Source organism: Bombina bombina, chromosome 3 (genome assembly GCF_027579735.1).
Source record: "Bombina bombina isolate aBomBom1 chromosome 3, aBomBom1.pri, whole genome shotgun sequence".
In the NCBI taxonomy this organism is placed as follows: Eukaryota; Metazoa; Chordata; class Amphibia; order Anura; family Bombinatoridae; genus Bombina; species Bombina bombina.
In genome coordinates, this window is record NC_069501.1 from 414,893,590 (window position 1) to 414,912,054 (window position 18,465).

The following is an 18,465-nucleotide window of genomic DNA, read 5'->3' on the forward strand; positions in this document are numbered from 1 at the left end:
CAGAGTCCAAAAAGACTAAACATATTGGTTTAGTGTGTGTTTAAAAATATCACTACAGTTTAACAGTCCGAGTAAAGGTTACTAGTAATGGGGGGAATAGGAAAAATAATAATTACTTGTTCATCTGCTTTTTTTGTTAACTAGCCAATGCCATTCATTATAACTTGTGGAATTGTCCAACCTATATTCAGAGCAGTGCTATCACGATTTCCTTTTTTCCTACCCCATGTTATTGCAATCTTCTTTAATCCCAGTCCTCAGGATGGACCCACACCCAGATTTTCAGGATTACCGTAGGTAACTGGTTGTCCAACTACTTCAGCTGTGCTCTAGTTCAGATAGCCTTAAAATATGATATTTTATTGGCTCCTAAGGACTGGATTTGAAGAACCCTATTTTTACTGTATACATTTTTTTTTATTATTATTATTTTATTTTTTACAAATATTTTGTGCACTTGGTTAGCTTAATTAATAGTCCCTCTTACATTTGCCTTACTTACCAGGTTGATGAAAATCATGGTCCGGGGAGCTACTTTATAGGATACTGGAATGGAGATTAGGCGCCCCAGAGTGATGAAGCCCCAGAAGAGGCTAGGTAGGTATCCTGCTGTCTTATGGGCCAGATACAGCGGCTGATCCACAGCATAGCTGTAAACAAAACCAGAAAATTCCCCCTGCAATACAAACATCCATGTATCAACATTTCTGTTATTTCAATACAGTCTGCTGCAACTACTCTATAAACAACTTCTACACAGTGATTGCTGGAAAAAAAACGGACAGCTATAACTCTTATTGCATCTCTATACACAGCTATCTACCACTGCTTCTTTATACACAGATGTCTTCCACTGCTCCTCTCTACACTGTTGTCACTAATAATCCATAGACAACTTCCACTACACCATTATTCACAGCTATCTGTTACTTGTCCTCTATGTGCTGCTACTTGTCACTGCTCCTCCATAAGAAACTATGTATCGCTGTTCCTCTGTTACTGCCCTTCTAATCACAGTTATGTTTCTTTGTCCCGCCCCCGCAGAGCTCATATGTCATGACTGCTCCATATAAACTCAAGCAGCAAATATCAAAAACAGCATAAATAGACGCTGACTCCTAAAACAAACATCTCAAACCACCATCTCTCATTTGGTTACATTGTACGAGGGACCTGGCGCATCCTTCAAAATGATTTTATAATTTTATAGGGTTATAGGGATTTTATATAAGGATATAAAACATGCCCTGGCGACAATTGACCACAACACAAATGACTAACTGCTGTAAGCAGACAACATCTAAATTTCTCACAATTAATTTTCCAAAAAGTGAAGTTCCCCTGATGAAACATGGTACAAATAGTTTTGGAATAAGTATTTTTGTAAAAGTCAGAATGTATATAAAAAATGATTCATATATAAACAAACTTCCTTTGTGTAGTATATGTGTACAGTATATAGTATTATGTAGTATTTCTATTTGCAGTTAAAGGGACACTGTACCCAAAATTTTTCTTTTGTGATTCAGATTGAGCATGAAATTTTAAACAATTTTCTAATTTACTCCTATTATCAAATTTTCTTCATTCTCTTGGTATCTTTATTTGAAATGCAAGAATGTAAGTTTAGATGCCGGCCCATTTGTGGTGAACAACCTGGGTTGTCCTTGCTGATTAGTGGATAAATTCATCCACCAATAAAAAAGTGCTGTCCAGAGTACTGAAACCAAAAAAAAGCTTAGATGCCTTCTTTTTCAAATAATGATAGCAAGAGAACGAAGAAAAATTGATAATAGGAGTAAATTAAGAAAGTTGCTTAAAATTGCATGCTCTTTCTGAATTACAAAAGAAAAAAATTGGGTTCAGTGTCCCTTTAATGTAAGACAAAACATTTTTGCACAAAGTTCTACACACTTTTTTGTTTTCAGTTAAAAGTTCCTGTGATCATACATAATATTGCAATTTAAACATTTAAATATATATATATATCATACTGTACAAATGTTGTGCAAAGGAACATTGTATATATTTTTTCATAATTCTGCTAACATATACTAAAATAAAAATATCCTTTAAAAATGAAATTGTTAAAAGTTGGTATCTACGGAGCTTGATAAATGGGCCTCAATATCTGTTTAAGCAAAACTTAAAACATTTGCATCACAAAATCAAATATTTTCATGCACGTCATGTGCTCTCACAGTAAAACCCAGATATCTGTTATGCTGTAATCTTATCTGTTGCTTTTACAGTTGAAACATACACAAACCTATCTCCTATCGGTCTGATAGCCATATCTCTCCATCACATATCAGAGCTGTGCCTCTTGTATATCTCTTTCCTCTCTCTTTTCTTCTTTCATTTCATTTCCATTATGTCATATTTTAAATGCAAAGCTAATAATACTGACCGCTAGCCCATCAGTCATGAAGAGGATTACAGCAGCGCAGGTGTGTATCGCAAAAAAGGTAAAGGTAGCGTCACGCAAATTCTTACTCTGGCAGCAAAGCAGGGAAACACCATGGCCTAAAATTAAGATAAAGAAAAGAAACATAGAAGAAAAACATAAAATGAAAAGCATTTGTAAAAATAGGTAAACTAGTATTTACTCATACTGGAGATTATCTGTACTTTATACACAGAAAATGGCTCCAGAAAAAATAATATTGTGCATAGATTCACAATAAACCTAAAGGAAATATTCAATACTAAATAAATTATGTATCTATATATATATATATATATATATATATACTGTATATATATATATAACATTAACACCTGAGGCATCTGCATAAAGAGGCCAAAAAGTAATGTTTAACCAAGATGCTGTATATTACCTAAACCAGCTATCTGATTTGCAGCATTTGTGGATTACAGAATTTTCTCTTTCGCCTCGTTTGAGACCTTTCCAGTTACACACCTTGTCATATACCATATCTCTTTTAAACCCTTTTTTTATATATTTATTTAAAAAATAAACTTATATTTTACATGGCATATGTGGATACTGTATATTTGAGTGTAATACTTTATTTAATAGGTTTTACATGTGTTTTGTTATATTTTTATTCTAGCCCTAACCCTTTAATTCAGGCCCCAAGTCATGCTAATTTTGTAAAGGTGTTTTCTATTGCGCTGACTTAATAAGCAATATAGATGTTGCACCCTGTGCTATCAATAGCGCTCCACTTGTAATCTAGGCCTATATGGGGAGTTCAATTTTGAAATAAATGTCCACTTATTCATTTCTTAGTAAACCCTTCCAAGACTGCAAGCTACTAGTTTACAGACTTAGGATGTTTGATTCAGGGTACATTTAAGAACTGAGTATACTGAGGGGGAGAATTGCCTGTTTGAAAACACTGTGTATTCAGGACGTCATCTGTGTCTTTGTAGAGTGAGAACATTGTGTACTCAGGGTGTGAATCTGTTTTGTCAGGGTGTGAATTGTGTAAATTTCAGAGATCTTTATAAATTCAGTTTTGACAAATGTACAAGATCAGAGTAAGACATGTTTTTATCCAGGAAGGTATTTTTTGTATACACTGTGGCTATTGGTCACTATTGCATTAATAAGGCATAGAACTGGGATAAGTGCTGGATGCATTCAGAGTGAGTGACATATTCTGTGTAAGTACTATTGTTTCTCCGTGGGCTGGATACTCATTGTACACAGTGAGTACCAAATGTTACCTAATATAGAATTGAACTAGTAATGGTTGTTTAGGTTTGGTCCTACTCCTTCTTACCTTGCACATCCAATGTATCTGTGTCCTGGGTATCACCTGTCTCTTTCTGAGTCTCCATGGCTAACTCATCTGAAGACAGCAAAGACTTTCTCCGAGTGGTACATTTGGGCACCATTCCTTTCTTATACATTAGAAGAAATACAGCAAAGGGCACAGGGAGCTACAAAAAGACAAGATAAATGTCCATTGTGTGTACCCTCTCCACTCTCTACTTAACTATTAAACAAGGACACCATACTTACATTGATTGCAGCCATGATCCAAAACGCGTAGGATACTTGAGTCACAGATGGCCCATGGAGAGGAAGTACATAATGAGAATGGTTCATTGGGAGATGGGGGACCAAAGAGTTTCTGATGTGCTCCAAGTTTTGGCTACCATTTTGAGTAAGGTTGGACTGAATACAGTTACTCTCAGAGAGAAACGGGTCTGCAATCAAGGGGCTCAGGAGGGCACCAAACCCAACAAAAAAATGTAGCACCTATAGAAAAATAAAGATACTTATATATAGGATTTCCACCCCTGTGCTAAACTGTTTTGGAGTTTTTAGGAGCTGCTCACACTGTAGGTCATTTTTCATCTATATAACTCTACAACAAAATGTAAGATTTTTTTATTTTTTATTAAAATGTTAATACATAAGATTGCAAACAATTGTGTGTGTGTGTTTTTCTAAACTCTATAGTCAAAAGAAAGAAGGGATTATCCTCATAGAAATTATGGCTTTAGGGTATAAGTATATAAATATGATGTGCACTTAGGGGCTCCCATGAGCCTCTTCTCAAATAAATTCACATTTGTTCATGCCAAGCGATCATTTTTACTACAGTGATCACCTGGTGATTAAAACCTTTATAGGGGCTTTATTTTAAAGAGGGGCTTCTGGGCTTTAAAACAAGGGGTCTTTGGTCTTTTTGATGGCCTATTATGGGTGCGTATAGGAATAATTATATTTTGTTAACATTTTAATAAACAAGGTTAAATTAAAATGTGTGCTTTTTTTCTAAACTCTATAGTGAACATAAGGGTTAATCCTCATATAAATTAGGGCTTTTTGGTATATGTATATAACTTTTATTTGTACGTAGGGGCTCCCATGAGCCTCTGTTCTAATAAATGCAAGATTTTTTCATGCCAGGTTATCGCTATTACCAAACGTGGCAACATCACTTAGATCCTTGGAATCCCCAACTGAGGCCTAACCCAGCACCAACTGTATGCTCATCCATGTTTTCCTGGACACTTATGAGTTACACATGCTGCAGGGTGTGCAGGGAGGAACATGAATACTGCTCTCCAGGATCACTATTCGTGTGCAGTTGAGATGCACAAGTCATGTTCCCCTCTGCACACCCTGCAGCATGTGTAACTCATAAGTGTCCAGGAAAACATCACTGAGGTGGCAACCTTAATCCCAACTGTTGTGAAAAAAACTTATCTTTTAATCTTCACAGCAGCTCCAGCTTCCTCCACCCGTTGCAAAGCCTCTTCCTGGGTCTAAAATGAGGAATTCCACTTCCTCCAATCACGGCGTTGAATCAGACACTGATTCCCCCAGGGGGGAAGCTGTGATTGGAGGATGACGTATCCATCATTTCTGACATCAGAAATGACTTGCGACGACCGGAGGAAGCTGGAACTGCTGTGAAGATTAAAAGGTAAGTTTTTTTTCACAATAAGGGTGAAATGTAAATTTTGATGAATTAAAGTGCCCCTGTTTTTAATCAAATTTTTAAAAACCGTGCACTTAAGCATCAAAATTTACATTCACTTTAAGGGTATTAAAGAAAACAGTTTTGTATAAAAATTATGATTGTCTCATCCTCCCTAGGAAGTCCAAAAAGTATAGGTTTTCTTATCAGCTATATGATTTACCTTAGCAGCCCTAATGGACCAAAATTAAGGGGGATAAGATAAAGATAATAGTTTTAAAAGTAGTTTTGCAAATTATCAATAAACTGGCAGGTTTAAATGTTTTTAAAATATTTACATGTGTTTGGCAAAGTATGTAGTACTTAAAATTGTATTACACCCTGTAAGACTGTGACTTTATCAGCTGATGAATAATTGTTCCTAACTGGCCTAAGCAGACATATAAGATTAGGAAAACAGACTTTTAAACCTAGGATAACTTAAAAAGACGTAAAACAGTAAATAAATTATAGATACAATAAAGTATTCAAAGTAAAGATTAGCCAGCAGATGTATTTTTAATCTAAGACAACAGCTTTACCTAGAGCAGGAACTCGCTACATGTAGTTGAATGGAGTGAGTGGCATATTGAGTATTATAAATTGCTCAATTTTCAGAGCTAAATTACATGAGAGGGAAAAACAATAATGAAAATGTATTGCAAAGTAGTTTTATTATGCATGAGTAAACATTGCATATAAAAATCTTAAGGTGTCTTTTGTCCCTTTAATAGACACTCAGTGGAATTGAGAAAACAAACAATTTTCCAAGTAAAATTATAGGAAAAGGGGACAAAAAACACAAAAATAAGTTACAACATGGTGGCACCATTACTTTATAAAAATGAAAACAATATTTAATAATACAATATTTAGGCAACTAATATAATTTTAAAAACACATCTGTATATTGTTCTGAAGCTAATTTTTGTTTTAAATACATCATTATCTAACATGTATTTATTATTTAATGTCCCTTTAAGTGCTGATATTTAAAAAAATGTATATATATATATATATATATATATGTATATATATATATATATATATATATATATATATATATAAAATTAAAGGGACACTGAACCCAATTTTTGTCTTTTGTGATTCAGATAGAGCATGACATTTTAGGCAACTTTCTAATTTACTCCTATTATCAAATTTTCTTCATTCGCTTGGTATCTTTATTTGAAATGCAAGAATATAAGTTTAGATGCCGGCCCATTTTTGGTGAACAACCTGGGTTGTTCTTGCTGATTGGTGGAAAAATTCATCCACCAATAAAAAAGTGCTGTCCAGAGGACTGAACCAAAAAAAAAACAGCTTAGATGCCTTCTTTTTCAAACATAGATAACAAGAGAACGAAGAAAAATTGATAATAGGTGTAAATTACAAAGTTGCGTAAAATTGCATGCTCTATCTGAATCACGAAAGAAAAAATGTGGGTTCAGTGTCCCTTTAAGGACCATGTAGGTACGAAACGTCGCTTTTATGGTTCTGTATCTAAATAAAATAATTTTTCACCTTTAAAAACTTCTGTGGTGCTGTCACATTACATATATGGACTATATATATATATATATATACAGTATATACACACACACACACACACACACATATATATATATATTACTGTGAAAAGTTTGTCTGTGAAAAGTGTGAAAAATGCTATAAAACTAGCAATGCTTTTCTAAATACAAATGTTAATAGTTTAATTTTATTAATTAACAAAATGCAAGTTGAGTGAACTGAAGTAAAATCTAAATCAACATTTGGTGTCACCACCCTTTGCCTTTAAAACAGCATCAAGTCTTCTAGGTACACTCGCACACAATATTTTAAGGAACTTGGCTGGTAGGTTGTTCCAAACATCTTGGAGAACTAATCCCAGTTCTTCTGTGGATTTAAGCAGCCTCAGTTGCTTCGGTATCTTCATGTAGTCCCAGACAGACTCAATGATGTTGAGATCAGGGGTCATATTTAAAGCAGCAGATGCTGCAATCTACCCCTGAAGTTTCAGGTCCACCTGAAACTTAAGTTAAGAAGCAACAGTCTTCAGACCACTGCTCCTTAACACATCCGCTACCTCTGGGGTGGCGGACAGCAATCATCCCGATCGGAATATGCTCAGGAGGATTGACACCCCTGAATGTGCAGGGGGCGGCAGTGCACAAGCATTTCACCAGAAATGCTTGTGCAATTTCATATTCTGTCAGCATTTAGCGATGTTGGGAGGACATAATCCGCTACAGCGGATCATGTCCATCCAACATTTGATAAATCTACCCCCAGGGCTCTGTAGTAGCCATTCCATCACTTCCAGGGCTCCTTGTTCTTTACCTGAAGATAGTTCTAAATGACTTTCGCTGTATGTTTGAGGTTGTTTGAGGTTGTTGTCATGCTGCAGAAAACATTTGGGGCCAATCAGATGCCTCCATGATGGTATTGCATGATGAATACGAATCTACCTATACTTCTCAGCATTGAGGAGACCCTTAAATGAAACATTTTCTTTTTTGGTCCAGACACAGCAAACAATATTTAAAAAGATTCCCATTTACTTCTATTATCATGTTTGCTTTGTTCCCATTGTAATTCTTTGTTGAAGAGATACCTAGGTAGGTGTCTGGAGCAATGCATGACAAGAAATAGTGCTGCCATCTATTTATTGCAATACTGCTGCCATTTAGTGCTCTAGACACATGCATGCTCCAGAGCTTTCTTTCCTGCTTTTCAACAAAAAATACCAAGAGTACAAAGAAAATTTGATAATAGATAATTAGAAAATTGTTTGCAATTGTAAGCTCTATCTGAATCATAAAATATTTTATTGTGGATTTTATGTCTCTTTAATTCTGACCAACTCTCCAACTCAGTTTGCAGAAATGAAGCCCTAAACTTGTAAGGTACCTCCACCATGCTTCGCTGTTTAATGTTGCCTGCAGACACTCATTCTTGTACTGTTCTCCAGCCCATCAGCAAACAAACTGCCTTCTGCTACAGACACATTTTGACTCACCAGCCTAGATCACCTGTTGCCATTTTTCTACACACTTGTGTATTTGTGCTTAACTGAGTCGCCATAAGGACCACTTCTGACTTCTCTGGACAATAGATGGGTGTACCAGGGTCCCAATAGTTTTTGCCAATTTTGAGCTGATTGCACTCATGGACATCTGATTGAAAAGGGAAGAAACAATGGTGTGTTGTTCATCTGCTGCACTAAGTTTCCTTGGCTGACCACTGCATCTACGTTCCTCATTGTTGCCCGTTTCTTTGTGCTTCTTCAGAAGAGCATGTACAGCACATCTGGAAATCCCTGTTTGTCTTGATATTTCCACCTGGGAGAGACCTTGCTGATGCAGTACAACAACTACCTTGTGCCTTGTTGCTATGCTCAGTCTTGCCATGGTGTATGACTTTGACATTAAACTGTCTTCAGCAATCTCACTGTTAGGATCTGTGATAGATTACCTGCTACCCCGACTGGGTAGCTCCACCAAGGATTCTCCCAGTACCTGGAACCAGTCGCTATGTAGCGGAGAAAGTGATTTTAGCAGAAGCCCACCCAAATAACTAGACAAACTAGCATTCAGGTTAAAACACAAAGTTTTCTTTATTAGGAAACACACAACATTTATAAACAAACTGATCTTGATAATAGTCTTATCAGTCCCTCAAATCTCCCGCCATTCCTGCTTCTCCAGACATGCTGGCGCCACCATAGTGTCCATTGTTCCCCAGTGTCCAGCGGTACGGGGATGGTGCATTCGGGGTGATTTTGGAGGAGCAGCAGCACTTCCAGGGTGTCGTTGGAAAGCCCTTGGTCCCCAGCCGATACAGACCAAAAACTGCCCTGATACATGGTTGGGGGCTGGAGCTATGGACGTCCAACCATACACCGGAAGGCCGCTGGAGACTATGTGATTAAGGGGAGTCCGAAACCCCCGGTTCCCATGGGATCTCCCACCTCTGGTCCTCTTCAAGAGGTATTAATTCCCAGAAGGACCTATCAAGATGCTGCCCACTGCCTGTATGCAGTGGATCCTGCCAACTATGCTGAATGGGCAGATGAAGAATTTGGCGTTCTGCATGAAGTCAGCCTTGTGACCAAAGACACTACAGAGTTTTCACTATATATAATTTTAATATTATGTATTGTTTTTAATATGTATATATTTGATCAGTGGGAGAGTATAGGCATAATTACCATTTGGTTTAACATCAACCATATACTAAATTCTGATTGGTTGTGAATGCCAACTACTCGCTGACAAATAGTCTTGTCTGCTAAGTATTAATCAGCTCTGATGAAACGCCGTTTAGGCGTGAAACGCATCAGCTGTGGATGCTGAGTACTGTGTGTGCTGTGCCTGTGTTCAACTTTTTAACCATGAGGATTCAATAAAAGTGACTTTTTACTTTTCAAAGTTTGGCCGTTATACTCCGTTTTGTCTACCGCATATGCTGTCTCTTGAGGAGTTGTAATTTGTCTATGAGGGCATGAGGGAGAGCCCTGACAGCTAAGGTGGAAGCCGCAAACCTTTTGGATGATACCGGTAAGGAGGTGGAAGACGCACGCAGAAATGTCTACACTCTATAGGTCTGCATATAGTGTTACGGAAGGTTACTCACGAAGCTGGTGATTCCTGAGAGGCGGTGAGTGTTCCTGACTGTGTGGAGACATAAGCGGTAAGTCGTCACCTCTGCAACATATTGTGCAATGTTTATTGGATACATACAAAAATACAAAGTGACTGAGGGTTTTGACTTATGTTACAAGGAGCATCCGAATGGTTAAATATGCTCATGTTGTTGAGTATAAGCTCATGATTTCACCCCAGCATGTAAACTTACCTGCAGCACTGAGATCATTGTCTGTTTGTCAAACCTTTTTCTGGCCAGGGTTTACAGCAGATATTAGAGACTACTGTAAGTCTTGTGATGTGTGCCAGAAAGCAGGGAAGACTAAAGCCCCCCTGCACCCCCTCCCCATTATTGATGAACCCTTTAGCAGGGTTGCCGTAGACATAATGGATCTGTTAGCTCGACCCAGCCCCTCAGGGAAAAGGTACTTACTTACGATACTGGGAGGCAATCCCTTTGGCTAATATCCAGGTGGAGACAGTAGCTGATGCAATGCCCTGGATATTAACCAGGGTAGGCTTCCTCCGGGAAGTAATCTCATACCAGGGAACACAGTTCACTGCGGAAATCACTCGGCAGTTATGGAGATTGTGCGGAATCAAACCCCTGCACAGTGCCCCATACCATACCCAGATGAATGGGCTATGTGAGCGGTTCAACAGGACCCCAAAGCAGCTGCTTAGGACATTCTCAGCCGCTCACAAGGACTGGGAAAGATTCCTGCCACACCTCCTCTTTGCATACCAAGAGGTGACCTAGGAATTCACAGGCTTCTCCCCTTTGAGTTAGTGTATGACCGGAAGATAAGGGGACCGCTTGACTTAGTGAGAGCCCACTGGGAAGGGACTACAGGAGGGGAAGAACACTGTGGAGTACGTTCTCCAACTCAATGACTGACTGAGGAATCTCGCCGACTGGGTGCGAGAGAACCTTCAGGTTGCCCAACGTAAACAGAAACGATGGTACGACCAAAATGCTTGTACCCGGACCCTAGCAGTAGGGCAGAGCTTAGGGACACAGGACCGCTGGAGTGACCTGGGTTAAAGAGGGCCGGGGATCCGAGCTGCTGAATAGAGCTCGGAAACCCTGGTTCCCAATGGAGCTCACCTCCGGCAACTGGCCCACCTCTTGCCCTTCCCAAGGTGTACCAATCCCCAAGAGAGCGGAGCTCTGGGACAAGGGGCCTCTGAAGCAGCTGGAGGTAAAGTTTCCCGGAGGGTGCTGGATGTGGTGGCCGGCCGGTAGTTCCAGGAGCCCGGCCGGCTGGAGAGGGATAGGTCGGTCAGAGACCAGCTCTTTCAAGATCAGGTTCAATATACATTTCTCACAAAAGGGAAGGGTTTGGAGATTGTGGTTGCTCTGAGGAGCCCAAAACTGCAAAGAAATGAGAGGGGGGTGAGGTAGTAGGGGGTAGGGGTTTAACCCTTGCAGCCCGGTATCCGTGACAGGATCCTTCAGATATTTAGCTATCAAACCAATCCTGGCCGGTAGTCTTGTTATCCCGGCTTCAAGTGGAGTGATAATGAAAAATCTTAGGAATAGTAGCGTTAGGACCCAGGAAGGGATATGCTGAGCACCAGGAGGAAAGCCAGAAGCGATTAACCAGGAAATGACCGGAAAGGTCAAGGCAGAGTCGACAGGCCAGAGGTCAAACCAAACGGTTACAGGAAACAGAATAAGAGTCCAAAAGCTTAGTCAGGGAAATGCAAGGTCAAAATCAATCAGGCAACAAACAGAGTGAAATCAGCAGGCAGAAGAATGGAAGAGTGAAACCAGAGTGTGGTGTCAAGTATGACGCAAGACGTACAGCGTCATAACTGACACGACTAGGTAACCTGGAGTCATAGTAAACGGGGGTCATAGAAACCCGGCGTCAAGGAAACCTGGCATCATAACACTCACCGTGTTAGTAGAGTTTTGCTGTTCCTCAGCCAGTTTTATTCCTCCTACACAGCTGTTTCTGTTTCAGTTAATGATTGTGTTTCAACCTACATATTAAATTGATGACCATTATTACCTGTTAGGGATAATTGTTTAATCATGTTCCTGACTATATACCTACACAATCCCTGAGTTTGTGCAACTGTACCCAGAAGAATTGATGCTCTTTTGAAGGGACAAGTGGTCACGCCAAATATTGATTTGATTTAGATTTTTCTTTTGTTTACTTTACATTTTGTTATTTATTTAATTTTTAATATTTAAAGGGACCTTAAACTCATAGACACAACTACTATAGTATGATTACTACTAACTGTGCTATTGTTTTTTTCTGCAACTCTCTTCAAAGCCCTTCTCTTTTTTAACCCCTTACACTTGGTAAAGCTCTGCATCTTTATACTGGGCATTTTGGAGCTTAGATATTCTCACACCCAACAAGTATTGCAGATTCACAGATCAGGGATGTTTATGGTTTTTTGACAGTATGCACTTTGGATTAATATGCATGAAACAGAGTAGGGCTTTATATATTTTGGATTTTTTTTACACAGTTTAAAAATTACATAAGATATATAAAAAGTTTCAGCAAAATGTAAGCTCTTATTTTGTATTATGCAGCACGCCAGCACAAACAGTATAGATCAGTTGATAAAGTCCCTGACCTGTGATTGTGCATCACTTACTAATATGGGGATGTCTATTATGAAGATGCAGAGCTTCACCAACCGTCACCTGTAAGGGGTAAAAATAAGAAAACGTCTTTGAAGAGAGCTACAGGCACAGGATGAAATACAACACATGGTGAGTCGTAATCATTCACCAGAAGCTGTATCCAGCAGTTTTAAGTCCCTTTAAAGTTCTCAATCATTCTGCAATCTGATATAGGAACTTTGTCCTGCAGTCCCTTTTTGGATTATTAATGACCCAGTTCCACATAATGAGCCTACAAACTAGTGTGTGACATTTTGAATAAATTGCTGCACCATATTATGGACACACTAGTGTGTTATAGTTACTGTATATACAAGGGAGTATTTATAAGCACTGCCAGTATACTCTATAACTTGTGTACTTGTAACCCACAATCAAACCAGTATCCATCTAAAGATAATGAGTAAAAATGAAACCGAGTGGAACCCAAAGTCTCTCCTGCCCTGATGCATTTTCATAGCACGCAGAGACCTCCTCCCACTTTTTAGCGGAATTTAATTAAACATTTGTATGATGCTGTATGCACTGAATTTATCATTAGTCAAATCAGGATACTGCCTAGGGGCTCCCTGCTGGCGAAGTGATCAGATTTTGTATTATACCCGTATGTTCTGTACAACTGGCTACCCAGTGCAGTCGATCAATAACTGAGCTTGTAAATGTTGCTTTTTTTAAGTAAAATTTTAGATACTGGTGCTAATCCCCTCTCTATACTTTGGTGCTTTTCTCCAACTCTTTCTCTAGCCAAGGAAATTTCTCACCTGTAGAAAGACAGCTGAATCCTGCTGATAAATCTTTACTAGCTGCATGTTGGATATGGTGTCTATGCAGCCCATTGCCAGTCCAGCTATTGCCATCACTATTGCCAGGATCCCAACTTGGCTGCAAAATGGGATGATGACGAACACCATGGAGATAACCAGAGAAGAAAGCAAAAGGGCTAACAGAGACTGTTTGATCCTGCAGAGAGTGAGAGAGTTACAAATAAAGCTCACAACTGACAACACAAAATAACTTATAAATTACAAAATAAACCGTAGTGATGATAGTGTATTAAGCACAGTGACAGCAATGTATAAATGCATACTTTAAGGGACAGCAGACTGAAAATTAATCTTTAGTGATTTAGATAAAGCATGCAGTTTTAAACAACTTTCCAATTTAGTTCTATTATCAAATGTGCTTTGTTCTATTGGTATCTTTTGTTGAAAATTAACCCCAGGTATGCTGATAGGAGCTTAGGAGTGTGCACGTTTCTTTATGGCAGTAGGGTTTCAAACTATGTATAACATTGTTATAAACACTCCCCTGGCTCTTAAGCTTACATTCCTGCTTTTCAAATAAAGATACCAAAAGAACAAAGAAGAATTGATAATAGGAGTAAATTAGAAAGTTGCTTAAAATTGCATGCTCTATATTGCATGCGCTATCTGAATCAAGGTCAGCACTGCAAACATATACACCTAGATTACGAGTTTTGAGCGCTATAGGGAAATTAACGAACGCAACAAAGGTGGCGTTATTTAATTCCCTATAGCGCTGCCATTACAAGTTTTGAAAAACACGGCTTGCACGTGCAATATGGAGATTTTAAGCTCCATACCGCACCCAAAACAAGAGCTGTGTTTGACGTGCTCGTGCATGCTTTACCATAGACATCAATGGGGAGAGCTGGCAAAAAAAAGTCTAACACCTGCGATCGCGGAAACAAAAGCTCTGTAACGCAGCCCCATTGATGTCTATGGTGAAAATAAAAATACCATTTAAAGCTAACACCCTAACATAAACCACGAGTCTAAACAACACTAATCTGCTGCCCCTGACATCGCCAACACCTGCCTACTGTTATTAACCCCTAATCCCGATATCGCCGCCACCTAAATAAAATTGTTAACCCCTAATCTGCCGCTCCCGATATCACTGCCACTATATTAAAGTTATTAACCTCTATTCCGCCGCACTCCAACATCGTCGCAACTATATTAAAGTTATTAATCCCTATTCCGCCACTCCCGATATCGCTGCCACCTAAATAAAGCTATTAACCCCTAAACCTCTGGCCTCCCACATCACTACCACTAAATAAACCTATTAACCCCTAAACCGCCAGCCCCCCACATCGCAACAACCTAAATTAAACTATATAAACACCTAACCCTAACACCCCCTAATTTTAAAATAATTAAAATTTACAATTATTAACTAAATAATACCTAGTTAAAACTAAATACTTACCTGTGAAATAAAACCTAAGCTAGCTACAATATAGCTAATAGTTATATTGTAGCTAGCTTAGGTTTTATTTTTATTTCACAGGTAAATTTGTATTTATTTTAACTAGGTAGACTAGTTAGTAAATAGTTAACTATTTACTAACTACCTAGTTAAAATAAATACAAAATTAGCTGTGAAATAAAACCTAAGCTACCTTACACTAAAACCTACCATTACAAAAAAATAAAAAAACCTACCATTACAAAATATAAAAAAACTACCATTACAAAAAATAAAAAACCTACCATTACAAAAAAAAACAAAATTATCCAAAAAAATAAAGATTATTCCTATTCTAATACCCTTAAAAAAACAAACAAACAAAAAAACACCCCAAAATAAAAAAGCCTAATCTAGAATAAACTACCAGGGGCCCTTAAATGCGGACTGCACAATCCCTGGCATGACCAAGATACTATGTTGCATACATGTCCTGGCCTCTGGAAGCTTTCAATTCAGAGGGGTAAATGCATGGGTTGTCCCAGGGTACCTTCTCTGTGGTTTTTGAAAGGTTTCTGAACGCCATGGTACGAGTTTATAAGGGCCTTTTTTAGGGCATTGCCCTGAGTTAAACAGCTCTTTTGCTAAAAAAAACAAACACCCCCTAACACTATACAAACTCCCACCCCCCAAACTACTAAGGGCCCTTAAAAGGGCCTCTCGGGGGCCCTTAAAAGGGCCTTTTGTAGGGCATTGCCCTAAGTTAAACAGCTCTTTTGCTACAAAAAACACCTCCTAAAAAAATACATTACACAAAAATAACAAATTATCAAAAATAAAAAAAATATTCATACTCTAATACCTATAAAAAAAAAAACACTCCAAAATAAAAAACCTAATCTAGAATAAACTACCAATGGCCCTTAAAAGGGCCTTTTGTAGGGCATTGCCCTAAAGATTGCAGCTCTTTTAGTGACATTTTTTTACAAAGACCCACTAACATTACAACCCCCCCCCCCAACACACAAAAAAAACTACAGTATCTAAAAAACCTAAGATATACAAATTGTCAGGGCAATGGGTAGCTTAGGTTTATTTAGATGTAGTTTTTTTTTTGGGGGGGGGTTGGTTGGGTGGTGGGTTTTACTGTTGGGGGGGTCTTTGTATTTTATTTTACAGGTAAAACAGCTGATATATTTGGGGCAATGCCCCACAAAAGGCCCTTTTAAGGGCCATTGGTAGTTTATTGTAGGCTAGGTTTTTTTTATTTAGGGGGGGCTTTTTTATTTTGATAGGGCTATTAGATTAGGTGTAATTCTTTTTTATTTTGGATCATTTTGTTTGCTATTTTCCGTAATTTGGTGTTTGTTATTTTTTGTAATTTAGTATTTTATTTTTTTTGTAATTAGATAGTTTGTAATTTTTAGAGTAGTATTAAGATTTTTTTTATGTGTAGTTTAGTTTATTTTAATTGGTAGTTAGTTTAATATTAGTTTAATAATTATATTAGTTTAATTGTTAGTTTCAACTTAGTTTCTTTAATTTGACAGGTAAGTTTTAATTTAATTTAAGATAGGGAAATTATAATTTTAATATAAAGTTAGGGGGGCATTAGGTTTAGGGGTTACTAGTTTAAATTAGTTTATTGCGATATGTAGTGCTTTCGACTTAGGGGCTAATAGTTTTATTTAGTATATTTCGTTGTGGGGTGGCTTTCGGTTTAGGGGTTAATAGGTTTATTATAGTGGCTTGCGGTTTAGGGCTTATTAACTTTAGTATAGCGGGGGTGATGTGGGCAGATGGCAGATTAGGGGTTAATAATATTTAAATAGTATTTTGGGAGAAGTTTTGAACCTTTATTCTTTGAAGCTTAAAGGATTATCTGCCTAAGTGTTTTGTCTCTTAACTTTGATTTTTTACTTGAAGTAATTCAATTTAAGATTTATACCTGAACACTTAAGGAGCAGTGCGTAAGCATATGAAAAACTTTATTTACAAAGATGAACTGTACCTGCTGTATAAGCTTATACAGCAGGTACAGTTCATCTTTGTAAATAATATTTAAATAGTGTTTGCGATGCAGGAGGGCGGCGGTTTAGGGGTTAATAACTAGAAATAGGGGCTAATAAAATTTTTTAGTGGCGGCGATGTCGGGAGCGGCAGATTATGGGTTAATAAATGTATTATAGTGTTTGCGATGCGGGAGGGCCTCGGTTTAGTGGTCAATAGGTAGTTTATGGGTGTTTAGTGTACTTTTTAACACTTTAGTTATGAGTTTTATGTTACAGCTTTGTAGCGTAACACTCATAGCTACTAACTTTAGATGACGTTAAAGATCTTATCGTTTTAGGCTGTAACGCCGGCTTTTTAGCCAGAACGCAAAACTTGTAATACCAGCGCTATGGGAATCCCATTTAAAAAATGTCATTTTTAAGAGTGCGGTGCTGACGTTGCGTTACAGGCTAAAAGGTTTGCGGTACACCTATACCAACAATACTAATGGCTGCGTTAGGGAAAATTATGCGTTATGGGCCACAACGCTGCTATTTGACACATAACGCCAAACTCGTAATCTAGCTGATAGACAGACAAAAAGACAGATAAACATTTGCAACACATAATGGACCTGTGTTTGTTATCTCATGTGCCACTTGTTGGCAACAATAGGTAAATAATTAAATAAAAGCAAACAAGGAACTAATTACTAGTATGTTTACGCATTTATGGAAGTATCAGTGGAACACAGGCTTCTTCTATGGCAGAGATTCACAAAAGATGGCATAATATTTATATGATATTTATATTATAAATCTACATCCTAAAATTAGAAACATATTGAACGCAGGTAGCTTTGTAATATTCTTGTCCTATTGAGTACAACTTGTCCCAACTTTGTAATTACTCAGAAAAAAACAGGATCTAGAAACCCTGAGATCAACATTATACATTTCTTTGGAGCCCCTTGCGACCATCCTTCGCCAAAATTTAAACAAAATCCAAATCGAAGGACAGAAATTTGTGTTATAACTATACGCAGATGACCTATTACTATTTCTAACTTTTAGCTGATATCAATCTCTTCGGGGCAATCTCAGAACTATTATCGTTACATAAACCAGGACATAGTAACATTAATCACCCATTTAGAGAGACTACACAGATTAATTATTTGGGCATAGTACTGAGTACAAACCCGCAGGACAGGTATGAGATAAATTTTCCTACATTTTTTACGGATTGTAAAAAAAAAGCTAAATTACTTGTTTAATTTACCTATCTCCCTTTCTGCTTGAGTCATGCTAATAAAAAATATATTATTACCTAAACTACTATATTATTACAAAATATCCCTGTGTTGTTATATAAAGCGGATATCCAAATGTTTAATAATCTCTATTCTAGGTTTATTTGGAAAGGAGCCAAAACACGGATAGCGTTATTTTGTTTCATGTTTCAATTGTGTTTATAGCCCGAAATTTTATAATTAGAACCTGGAGAACTCACTCGC

The 18,465-nt window shown here is 37.7% G+C and overlaps 1 protein-coding gene across 2 annotated transcripts in view; it reads right to left on the minus strand.

Moving 5' to 3' along the window:
* The window catches only part of MFSD4A (major facilitator superfamily domain containing 4A), a 173,261-nt gene that overhangs the window by 48,378 nt on the left and 106,418 nt on the right, over nt 1–18,465 (minus strand). For both annotated transcript variants that reach the window (XM_053706614.1, XM_053706615.1), the window contains exons 2-6: nt 13,505–13,703; nt 3,995–4,234; nt 3,753–3,912; nt 2,411–2,526; nt 503–676 (exon numbers count right to left, since the gene is read on the minus strand). In XM_053706614.1, the coding sequence (XP_053562589.1) occupies nt 503–676; nt 2,411–2,526; nt 3,753–3,912; nt 3,995–4,234; nt 13,505–13,703 (889 nt within the window). The remainder of the gene's footprint in view (nt 1–502; nt 677–2,410; nt 2,527–3,752; nt 3,913–3,994; nt 4,235–13,504; nt 13,704–18,465) is intronic.